General features: G+C 39.0%; 1 protein-coding gene across 2 annotated transcripts in view; it reads left to right on the top strand.

Annotated features, from left to right (window-relative positions):
* Window positions 1–12,776, top strand: part of PTPDC1 (protein tyrosine phosphatase domain containing 1) — a 79,265-nt gene that overhangs the window by 32,637 nt on the left and 33,852 nt on the right. For both annotated transcript variants that reach the window (XM_008959993.4, XM_055117868.2), the window contains one exon: window positions 1,470–1,557. In XM_008959993.4, coding sequence (XP_008958241.1) covers window positions 1,476–1,557 — 82 coding nt within the window. In that variant the 5' untranslated portion in view covers window positions 1,470–1,475. The remainder of the gene's footprint in view (window positions 1–1,469; window positions 1,558–12,776) is intronic.

Below are 12,776 nucleotides of genomic sequence, written 5' to 3'. Positions count from 1 at the left end.
GTTTTTCTCATCAAAATGTTTTAAGAAAATAGTCCAAATTTTAAAATATGGTAAAAAATGTTTTATCTAAGTCTAATCTTAATGGATATCCTTTCAAATTAAGTTTTTGCTAATGAATTTCCTGGAACAACTTGTTCCATTAGTCCCTTTACTTAATGTCTTTATGTAACGTTCATTTGAAATACTATGCACATTATAAAATTTTGCATTAATTAGTATGATACCCGGTGTGTGACATTATTAATATTTCAGGAAGCATTCTTTTTAATTTCACTTTAGGTCACCCCTGTGATTTTAATTCCTGTATTTCTTTTGAAGGGAAACAGCTTTATCAAATAGGATTTTAGATTTTAAATTTTGTACTTTTTTGAGCGTATAAAGATTGCTTTTAGAAGTAAAATTTTAGTGAACTTGAAATTCTCAAAGAATCACTGAGATTTGAGAAGTGACTTTTTTCTCAGAGGAATGATCCAGTGCACCAAAGAAAAATATTAATTAGGGCTGGATTTAATTACCATTGTAGATTTATTGGTGCAAGAATTTCAACAAGTTTTTATTGCCTTTAAATAAAATTCATAGCCATTTAATAAGCTAATAAAAGTATAATATTTGACCTCCCAATAATAGATGTTCAAACCGTAAACATGGTTTTGCCAAGAAAATTATTAAAATCATTATTTAGAAAAAACGTTTGAATCGTGTTATTTTCTCTTGTATCACAGTCAACTCCATAAACTTTTCTGGGTTATGTGCTTGCATTTTATGGAAATAGTTTTGTCATTTATAAAATTCCACAACTGAGTTTTGTTTTCATCAATATTTACATTGAGGTACACTTAGGAACTACAAAGTTGAATTACACAGTTGTTTATCTGGAAGCTCAAAAATGTTGAGATCATCTTTATTAGAATTTCTTTCATCCGCAGCTGTGTACTAATTGAAAAAACTGAACTGGAAGCTGAAAGATGGGATTAACTACCACCCTACTACTTAGTGTGTGTTAATCCTACTGACATGACTTCTACCCCTTTAAAATAGGGGATGATAGCTACTTCGTAGAGTTCTTTTTAGAAAAAAGTGACTTAATACTGGTGTCTGGCACACAGAAATAACTTAATAAATATGATAATTTTTGGTTTTTTGACATCTAAGAAGATTTAATTAACTTTTCTCAATGGAAACTGTATCATTTGAGCAATACAATAATCTGTTAGCCATGAAATTTAGCATGTGTAATTCATGTAAAAATTATTGAGGTATTTTACATTGTATTTTTTGTGTTAAATTTTCAGCATCTTGTGTGTATTTTACACTTAACAGCACATCTCAACCTGACTAGCCATATTTCAAGTATCTGCCACTTGGCCAGTGACTGCAGCATTGGATAACAAAGGTCTAGCCATATTTTGGGTGATTAATAAATGACTATCCCAAGGCAAACTTTCAAAAAATAATTTTTTTTCCAACAGACTACCATGGCTGCAGGAGTCTTGCCTCAGAATGAACAACCATATTCTACCTTGGTGAATAACAGCGAGTGTGTTGCAAACATGAAAGGTAATGTCTCTTTAATACACTTTTTGTCTCTCTGTGCAAGCTGGCGTTTAATAAAAGTAGCTATATGAATGGACACAAAAGAAAAGGCTCTCTTCTTCATATTGGAATCCCAGGTTGCAAGTATTACTTACTGCCTTACCATCTTGGCCTGTTAGAATTGCTTTTCAAAATCCTGAATAATGGCCTTGGCCTTTTAAGAAGGAGTATTGCAAACAGTGTTTGTCTCCTGCATAATTATCATCAGCTGAGATTATGCATTTGTTCCTATCATCAAAGGCCTACTTATGAATCAAACTTTAATTTTGTTCTCCTTTCATTAGTTGTAAATGCCACTTAGCACATCCAGAAGCACTCCAGCCCTACTTCTCCCAGTGTCTTTTCTCCCATGCCATTTTGCTTTTTATATGACACCCCAGGCAAGGACAAGTGTCGTGACTTGAACTCTTACTACCACATTTGCCCTTTACTCTTCCTGACCATCACAAGCTCTGAGCTGGGAGCCTCCCTGCTTCTGCTTTGATATTGCTGGTCTTGCTACCACCACCGGCAGTTAGCCAAGGGAGATGTTAAGTAATTTCTCTTGGCAGTACCACTTGCAGTATTTTCTAACTGCCCCCTTGGGGCTTTGCCCACCTTCACTTTAGTCCTACTGTATAGAGAACTTTGAAGGATTTCTCCCCTAAGTATGGATTAGATGATAGGAAGAAGAGTAAAGGAGTAAGGGTCTAACTAAAGGTATTGAGTTCAACACTTGCTAGGAACAAGTCAGTTCTGTTGTGTTCTTGCTGGAATCTGACCACTCCACCAGGGGGCGTTCTCTCTCATCAAGAAAACCATTGTTTCCCACTTCTCATCTTGTCTAAACTCCGTATCCTTGTAGATCCTCCTTCATCTGTCTTTGTTGTGTTTGGCCCTAGAGGCACTAATACTACTGGTAACTACCATTTGTGGACAGCTTCTAGGTGCCAGACTTAATGTGTTAGTTTCCCTGGTCTTAGAAAGAAGTACTGTCTAAAACAAACACAAGAATGATGTCTAGTGGCTGCTTCCCTTCTAGATGTCTAGTGGCTGCTTCCCTTCTAGATGTCTAGTGGCTGCTTCCCTTCTAGAATAATGTTTCTTTCCCCCTGAGTAACTCTTCAGCCAACAAGTCTGAGTCAGACGAACCTTTTTCCCTTTTCTTTCTTCTGTTGTAAATGTTACCTCTTAGTTGGTGTTTCTCAATGGCAATTCTGTTGGCTTTGCGGGTGGGACAACTCTTTGTTGTGCTGGAGAGCTCTGAGCACCTAAGACATATAGTATCTCTGACCCCTACCACTAAATCCAGTAGCATCCCGAGGTTCCAGTGACGATGAAGAAACCCGGCATATTTCCAAACACCCCCAGGAAGGTTGTACCACCTGTATTGTGATCCACTAGGTATGCTGCTTTTTACCTTTCCAAAAAAACATTTTTTAATTAAAATTTTCCTTTTAGTATAAATGCAGCTAATTTTTAATTAGGAAAAAATCTAGACAAATAACATCTGCTTTATAGCTAATTTTATTAAAGCATATCTCATCTATAAAGATAGTTATACTTTATTATGTTTGTGGATGGGAAGTATTTTTTTAAATGTTATATAATGATTCATGGGAAAATTTAATTGGGGGATACATAAATAAAGTATTTATTTTTAAAGGAAAACAGAAAACTTATCAAGAAGTAGCTGTGGAGTGAGACAGAACTACAGTTAAATCTTGATTCTCCTACTTAAAAAAAAATTTACTTTTTTTTTATTTTTTGAGATGGCGTCTCACTCTGTTGCCTAGGCTGGAGGGCAGTGATGCAATCTTGGTTCACTGCAGCCTCCGCCTCTCAGGTTCAAGAGATTCTCCTGTCTCAGCCTCCTGAGTAGCTGGGACCACAGGTGCATGCTACCACGCCCGGCTCATTTTTGTGTTTTTAGTAGAGATGGGGTTTCACCATGTTGGCCAGGCTGGTTTTGAACCCCTGACCTCAAATGACCCGCCTGCCTCAGCCTCCCAAACTGCTGCGATTACAGAAGTGAGCCACCATGCCCGGCCATAAAAAAATTAAAAAATAAAAAATAAAAAAACTTTTATTACAGAAAATTTCAAACACAAAAGTATACAGAATAAAATAAAGATCCCCATATTTGTATCATCCCCCATATATGCATCATCCCTCAAATATGTACCATAACCCAGCTTTAACAATCTCAGCCACTCACTTCTCTCACTCAGTTCCCTGCATCCATATTACTTTGAAGCAAACTCAAGGCATCGCGTCATTTTGTTAAATAACCACATCATTGGCTGGGCGCGGTAGCTCACGCCTGTAATCTCAGCACTTTGGGACGCTGAGGTGGGTGGATCATAACATCAGGAGTTCGAGACCAGCCTGGCCAATATGGTGAAACCCCATCTCTACTAAAAATACAAAAAAATTAGCCAAGCGTGGTGGCGTATGCCTGTAATCCCAGCTACTCGAGAGGCTGAGGCAGGAGAATTGCTTGAACCTGGGAGGTAGAGGTTGCAGGGAGCCAAGATCATGTCACTGCATTCCAGCCTGGGTGACAGAGTGAGACTCCATCTCAAAAAATAATAATAATAATAATAATAAACCACATTATTACTACCATACCTCAAATAATCAACAGTATTTACTTGATATCATCAAATATCTAAACAGTGTTCAATTTTCTAATTGTCTTATAGATATACCATAGATATAATTATACATGTATATATCATGTGTGTGTATAATTTGTTTGAATTGGGATCCAAAAAAAGTCAATACATTGTAATTGGTTGCTATTTAGCTTCAATCTCTTTTCTTTTTTGTCTCCCAGGCTGGAGTGCAGTGGCACCATCTCAGCTCCCTGTAACCTCTGCCTCCCAAGTTCAAGCGATTCTCATGTTTCAGCCTCCCGAGTAGCTGGGATTACAGGCATGCGCCACCATGCCTGGCTAATTTTTGTTTTCTTAGTAGAGACAGGGATTAGCCATATTGGCCAGGCTGGTCTCAAACTCCTGGCCTCAAGTGATCCACCTACCACAGCCTCTGAAAGTGTTAGGATTACAGGCGTGAGCTACCGTGCCCGGCTTTCAATCTCTTTTAAACTTGGGCTTCCCTCTGTCTCTTTTTCCTTACAGTTTATTTGTTGGAGAAAACAGGTTTTTTGCCTTGTGGAGTTTGCCACAACCTGTATTTTGCTGATAATATCGACATGATATTTTCTATAAATTGGTAGATAGATGTAGAGTCTAGTCAGATTTTTTTTAATTAGCAAGACTGTTTCATGGGCAGTGCTATATTCCTCCCTCAGGATGCCCAGGCTGTATGATTGTCTTGCTTTTTGTGATGTTAATTTTTTTATTTTGAAATAATTTCAAACTAACAGTAAAGGTACAAGAAAAGCACACAAAAGAACTCCTACATTCTGTTCACCCAGAGACCCCCATTCAAGTTTTGTCAGCAGTCCCAATAATATCCTTTAATAGGAAAATGATTCTGGTAATGTTTTTTAAATCCCTTTCAAAGGCCCTAGTCACTCCTTTCTTGACCTTTATGACCTTAACATTTTTTAAGATTATAGACAATTTTTTTTTTGTAACATGTTCCTCAGTTTGGGTTTGTCTGCTGTTTCCTCATGGTAAGACTGAGATTATGCATTTTTGGTAGAAGGGTCACAGATAACACAAGATGTCATTTTGCCCCATCACTGGTTATGTTTAGTTTGATCACATCAGTAAAGTGGTGTCTGCCAAAGTTTATCCATTATAAATTATTCTTTCTCCCCTCATAGTTAATATTTTAAGGAGAGATGATTTCAGACTACGTAAATATCCTGTTCCACATCCAACTTTTACCTAGCAGTTTTAGCATCTATTGCTGTTTCTTGCCTGAATTAATTATTACTGTGATAGATAACTGGAGATTTTCTTCGCCTGCCCAACCCTCCGATAACTGGAGATTTTCTAATTTCATTATTCCTTCTGTTTTTATTAGTTAGCATTCTAGTGTAAGGAAGAATTTCCTATTATTTGTTCGATTACTTATTTATTTAGCATGGATTCCTATTTTGTTCAGTGCATTGTAATCCTTTACTATGATTTATTTGGATGCTTCAGTTTCCCCATATTTGGACAGTAAGAACCCCATCAAGCTGTTTACAATGTCCATTTTACATGTCCCCACCATTCCTATATTCCTCACTCTCTGGCACAGCAAGATCTTCCAGCTCATTTTATTCTTTTCTTGCCCTGGCCCAGAAATCAGCCATTTCTTCAAGGAGCCTTGGTTCTTTTTAGTAGGAAATATAACCAAGATCTGGTATGCTCACTACTACTGGTATATCATGATTCCCAACCCCTTTTAGGGGACAAAGCTGGGAAATATGTGTTCATACATATACATATGTACCTGTCCATTTTTACGGGTACAGTCATCCCTCCTTGTACACAGGGGATTGGTTCCAGGACCCTCCCACCCCCGGTATACCAAATCCATGCATACTCAAGTCTCACAGTCTCCTCTGTGGTACCCACCCATACTAAAGGGTTTTGCATCTTGCATATACTGTATTTTCAGTACCTTTTGGTTGATAAAAATCTGCATATAAGTGGACCAGCTCAGTTAAAACTTCAAGAGTCAACTGTATATTTATTTCTGTTTCTGTCTATATATATTGAAAACCACAAGTTCACTTTGGTACTTCCAATTCTTTTTTTTTTTTTTTTGGACAGAGTCTCGCTCTGTTGCCCAGGCTGGAGTGCAGTGGTGCAATCTCTGCTCACTGTAACCTCCGCCTCCTGTGTTTAAGCAATTCTCCTGCCTCAGCCTCCCAAGTAGCTTGGATTACAGGCACCCGCCACTGCGCCCAGCTAATTTTTTTAGTAGAGACGGGATTTCACCATGTTGGCCAGGCTGGTCTTGAACTCCTGACCTCAAGTAATCTGCCTGCTTCAACCTCCCAAAGTGCTGGGATTATAGGCGTGAGCCACCATGCCCAGCCAATACTTTCTTTTCTTTTTTTTTTTTTTTTTTTTTGAGACGGAGTCTCGCTCTGTCGCCCAGGCTGGAGTGCAGTGGCGCAGTCTTGGCTCATTGCAACCTCCGCCTCCCGGGTTCACGCCATTCTCCTGCCTCAGCCTCCCGAGTAGCTGGGACTACAGGCGCCCGCCACCACGCCCGGCTAATTTTTTGTATTTCTAGTAGAGATGGGGTTTCACCGGTTAGCCAGGATGGTCTGGATCTCCTGACCTCGTGATCCGCCCGCCTCTGCCTCCCAAAGTGCTGGGATTACAGGCATGAGCCACCACGCCTGGCCAATACTTTCAATTCTAATCCATTATTACACCATCTTTATAGCTGTTCCCATTTATAATTATGTAAGAATGAGAAACCTGGCTCTTATTATCCCCAGTATGTTTGCTTATTTACTCAGCCGTACTTTTCCTAACCAGTCTCTCAACCCTGCCAGGCCATCACCCAACTCGGCTGTATTTTCCACACAGGGCCCGTACCCTGCCAGGCCCCACAGCATATGCCATGCACCCTACTATTTGCCTGCCTTGTGTTGCCCTGACCTTTGCTGGATGACCCTTGCTTAGGCTTTATGTATGGCTCTTTCTCTTTGATTATATATACATTTTTAATTAAAATATTGAGATAATTGTACATTCACATGCAAATATAAGAAATAATACAGAGGAATCATATTTACCCTTTATCCAGTTTCTACCAATAGTAGCAGCTTGAAAAACTATTGTGTAATAATAATATCACAGCCAGGATATTGACATTGTTTTGGTCAAAATACAGAACAGTTCCATCAACACAGGATCCCTCCTACTTCCTTTATAGTTAAACCCACCTACACTCCTAACTCAGGCCTGTGGCAACCACTATCTGTTCCCCAGTTCTATAATTTTGTCATCGCAAAAAACGTTATGTATATAAAATCATACAGTATGTAACCTTTTAGGAGTGACTTTTTTCAGTCAGCCTAATTCCTTTGAGTTTCATCCAGGTTGTTGTGTGTACCAATAGTTGAGTCCTTTTTATTGCTGAGTAGTATTCTGTGGTATGGATGTACCACAGTGTGTTTATCAGTTCATTCACTGAAGGGTGTCTGGATTCTTTCCAGTTTGGGGCTATTATGAATAAAGCTGCTGTAAACATTCATGTACAGATTTTTGTGTGTAGATGGGTTTTTATTACTTTGGGATAAATACCCAAGAATTTACTTTCTAGGTCATATGATAGTTGCATGTTTGACTTTATATGAAACTGCCAAACTGTTTTCCAGAGTAGTTGTACCATTTTACATTCCTACCAGCAATGTACGAGTGATCAAGTTTCTCTACATCCTCACCAGCATTAGGTTTTATCAGTATTTATTTTAGCCATTAGAGCAGTTCTATAGTGGTGTCTTTTGTGGTTTTAATTTGCATTTCCTTAATGGCTAATGATGATAACCTCTTTTCATGTGCTTATCTGCCATCTGCATATTCTCTTTGTACGTATCTGTGCATGTCTTTTATCCACTAATTTTTTTTTTTACTGTTGAGTTTTAAGAGTTCTTTATATACTCTAGATACTAGATCTTGCTCTGATACGTGGTTTGCAGATACATTCTCCCACTCTGTAACTTACCTTTCCATTTCTTCATATGATCTTTCTCTGAGAAAAAGTTTTTAATTTTCATGAAGTCCAATTATTCTTTTATGGATTACACTTTTGCTGTCTTCAGAACTTTTCATCTATCCCAGTGCCCTGAAGCTATGTGAATGTGTTTGTAGATTCACTGTTGGGTTTCACTGATCTATATATCTGTCCATCCACCAATACCACCCTGTCATGAATACTGTAGTTATGTAATAGGCCTAGTATTGGATAGAGTGATTCTTCCCACTTATCCTCTTTTTCAGGATCATCTTAGATAGGACCTGTGACTTTAAATAAGCTTATTTATGTCAGCAAAAAATATTACTGGGATTTTTATAAGAATTAAATTTGTAAATCAATTTGAGGAGATTGCCATCTTTACTTTGTTGCATCTTCTAATTTATAATCACGTTTCTCTTTTTTTAGTCTTTGATTTATTTCATCAGAATTTTATAATTTTCAGCATACAGATTCATACATGTTTTAAGTTTATACTTAAGTATTTCATTTTCTTTGGGGAGATTTTAACTGGTATTGTGATTTTTTTGTTTGTTTGTTTTGAGATGGAGTTTCACTCTGTTGCCCAGGATGGGAGTGCAGTGGCATGAACTCAGCTCACTGTAACCTCCACCTCCCAGGTTCAAGCAATTCTCCTGCCTCAGCCTCCTGAGTAGCTGGGATTACAGGCGCCTGCCACCACGCCCAGCTAATTTTTGTATTTTTAGCAGAGACACGGTTTTGCCATGTTGCCCAGGCTGGTCTCAAACTCCTGACTTCAGGTAATCTGCCCGCCTTGGCCTTGCAAAGTGCTGGGATTATAGGCATGAGCCACCACACCTGGCCTAGGTATTGTGTTTTTAAATGCAGTTTCCACATGTTTTTTGTTTGTGTATAGAAATGCAATTGATTTTTCTATGTTGATTTTATGCCTTACTACTTTGCTGAACTCACTTTCCATTCTGGGAAGTTTTTGGTGATTCCTTGGGATTTTCTTACATAAACAGTCATGTCTGCAAATAAGGACAGTTCTATTTCCTCTTTTCCAATTCATATGCTGTTATTTTTTTTTTCTTGCCTTATCATAGTAGCCTAAAACTTCTACCAAGCAGAATAAGAGTCACAAGAACAGAGTCTTTGCCTTCTTCCTGACTGTAGGGGGAAGGCATTCAGTCTTTCACCTTTCAGTATGATGTTAGCAGTAAGTTTTCCATAACAAGTTGAATTAGTTCCCCTCTATTCTTAACTTGCTGAGAGTTTTTATCATGAGTCAGTATTGAATTTTTTTATCTAATGCTTTTTCTGTGTTAATTGATATGATCATATGATTTTTCTTCTTTAGCCTGTTGGTGTGGTGGATTATATTGATTGATTTTTTAATGTTAAACCAGCCTGTACCTATAATAAATTTCATTTGGTAGTGGTGTATAATTCTTTTTATGCATTGCTGGATTTGATTTGCTCGTATTTTGTTGAGGATTTTTTTCCTAAGTTCAGGATTGATGTGGGACTATAGTTTTCTCTTTTTGTACTCTCTTTATCTGCTTTTGGTATCAGGGTAATGTTAGCCCCATAAAAGGAAGTGGGAAATGTTCCTTCTTCTATTTTCTGGAAAGCATTGTGGAAAATTGGTGCCCATTCTTCTTTAAATGTTCGGTAGCATTCTCCAGTGACGTCATTTAAGCCAGGAGATTTCTTTTGGGGAACTTTTTGTTTATTGATTCAATTTCTTTAATTTTTATAGAACTGTTCAGGTTGTCTCATTCATCTTGGTTGAGTCTTGGTAGTTGGCAGTGTTCAAGGAGTTGATCCATTTCTTCTAAGTTGTCAAATTTATGTCAACAATTTCTAATTTGTTTGTATTAGTTCCTTGTTATCCTTTAAATGGATGCCAGATCTGTAGTGATAGCTCCTGTTTCACTCCTGATATGGGTGATTTGTGTCTTTTTTTTATTTTTGTCAGTCTTGCCAGATCTGTAGTGATAGCTGTGTTTCATTCCTGATATGGGTGATTTGTGTCTTTTTAAAATTTTTGTCAGTCTTGCTAGAGGTTTATCAATTTTATTAATTTTCTTCACAGAGCCAGCTTCTTATATCACTGATTTGCACTGTTGTTTTCCATTTTTAATCTTACTGACTTATGTTCTTATTTTTATCTGTCCAATGCTTGTTTTGTGTGTGCTTTGCTCTCATTTTTCTAGTTTACTTAGGTTGAAATCTGTATTACTAATTTGAGATCTTTCCTCTCCTCTAACATAAGCATTAAGTGATAGAAATTTCTTACAAATCTCTGCTTTACCACCATCTTATATATATTTTGATATATTTTCATTTTATTCAGTTCTGTGTGTTTTGTAATTTCCTTTGAGACTTCCTATTTGACTCATGATTTATTTATAAGTTTGACGTTTAATTTCCCAAGTCTTTGGAGTTTTTCCTGCTGTCTTTCTGTTATCGATTTCTAGTTTGATTTCATTGTGGGCAGAGAACATTCTCTGTATGATTCCAGTTATTCTAGGAATCAGTGCCAAGACACATTATAATTAAAGTCCTTATTGGAAATTTTCAGCATATCATTTATCTCCATTTTGATGTCTGTTGATTGTTTCTTATGATTCAAGTTGTGATTTTCCTCATTCTTGGTATGACAAGTGATTTTCAACTGTATTCTGGACATTTTGGGTCCTTTTCTTTCTCGCTTGTCAGGCAGTGTTCTTCTTGAAGCATTAGCCAGGAGCCAGGTGAGTGTATATGCCCAGCTCCCTGTTCAGCCTCACTGACACCACCCCAACAAAAGTTGGGTGCTTCGAAACACTGCCTCAGTCCAGATGACGAAGTGGAATTTCAGCTCTCTCACCAGTTCTGTTTGACATCTTTGTGGTGAAAGTGGAACATTGCCTTGCACTGTCATGTTGCCTTTGAGTCAGGGGGATAAGATCAGCAACATGAGAAAAAACAAATCTGGGCCCCACTGCCACCTAGGAAGAAGTAGAGGGCAACTCACACTGCCTTGTTTCTGCAAGGTGTGACTGAAGCTCATTCCTGGCTGGGCCCTGTGGTCCTCAGGGGAGGAGAAGGTGGAAAGTGTAATGCCAAGCCTCCCACTCCCCACCACCTCTTTCCTCCTCATACAGGTGGAGTTGGGAGTTCAGCTCCCCACTGGACCCCATTGACACCAGGGGATTGGGAAATGGGAATGTTGACTATCCTGCTTCACACCCCCTCATTCTGCTTCATTGATGGCAAATGAGTGTGGAGGCTCAGCTCCCCTTGAAGCTCCCCTGTTGCTTGGGGCAGCAGCAGCAGGGACGTGAATACCAACTAGCCTTTCCTCCTACTGCACTGTTCAGTCTTGTGGATGCCAATTGAATGTGGAGGTTTGTCTCCCCACTGGGCCTCACTAAGATGAAAGTTATGGGGAAAGTAGAGTGTTTACAGGCCCCCACTTGCACAGCTTTGTTCAGTGTCCTTGATGATGGATGAGAACGAAGGTTCAGGTCTCCACTGGGTCCCACTTACGTAGAGGCAGGTGGTGAGCCTGGTATTGACTAATCCCACTTCAAACCACCCTGTTAAGACTGGTTACTGCTGGATGAGGCACAGCTCACAGATAGACCCCAATGACACCACCCTGGCAGAGGAACTGCAGCACTGCCCATTTCTATCTGATGGGGGGAAATCATCTTTCTGCTCAGGTCACCACCACCACCCAGCAGGGGAATCAGAGTGCCACCTGCTTCTTCCAGTTGGGGTATGGAAAATTAGCTCCCTGATCAGCCCCAAAACCACCCAGTGGGGGAATCAGAGCACCACATGGTCCTTCTAGACACAGTAGAAGATGAGATCCATGTTTATCCCTCCGACACCACCTGATGGGAGAAGTAGATTGATTCCACTTCTGCAGAGCAGGAGTATTTGATAGATGATCAGCTCCCTCTCCATCCTCTCTGAAACTGGGGGTTGGAAGATGATGTGGCATTTTTAACTGGAGTAGCGTGGGTATTGCCAAAAATATATTCAGTCGTTAGGTCACATATTCCACAGACCTTTGGCAAAGGGGGACAGGCTTTTCTTATAGCTTGTTCTGGGTTGAAGGCTTCTGCAGCACCCTATTGGGGATATATTGGAGGCAATAAAGAATCCCAGGTAGCTCACAGCCATACTGTTCCTCAAGTCCTGAGGTCCTTAGACAGTCTCTCACTCTCAGAGTCTTCCTATGTTTATCTGTTCTATTGTGTCCAGAGTTTCTAAGACGTAAGGATGAGGAATGGGGCAACTCTACTTGGACAGAAACAGAAGTCTGCCTAGTAGCTTTTTGCTTTATTAAGGAAAGGAGAGCAGGAAGGAGGGAGAAAGGGAGAATTTCCTTTAACTTTTTTGAGGTATAATTATCAATAATTCACCCATTTAAAGTACCAATCCAGTGTTTTTAGAACATTCAAAGAGCTATGTAACCAACACAAAGTCAGTTTTGGAAGATTATTATCACCCCAAAAAGAAACCTTGTGCTTTTTTGTTTTGGTGTGTGTGTGTTTTTTGTTTGTTTG

The sequence above is a fragment of the Pan paniscus genome, chromosome 11 (assembly GCF_029289425.2).
Source record: "Pan paniscus chromosome 11, NHGRI_mPanPan1-v2.0_pri, whole genome shotgun sequence".
In the NCBI taxonomy this organism is placed as follows: domain Eukaryota; kingdom Metazoa; phylum Chordata; class Mammalia; order Primates; family Hominidae; genus Pan; species Pan paniscus.
This window is presented reverse-complemented; position numbering and strand designations above follow the sequence as displayed.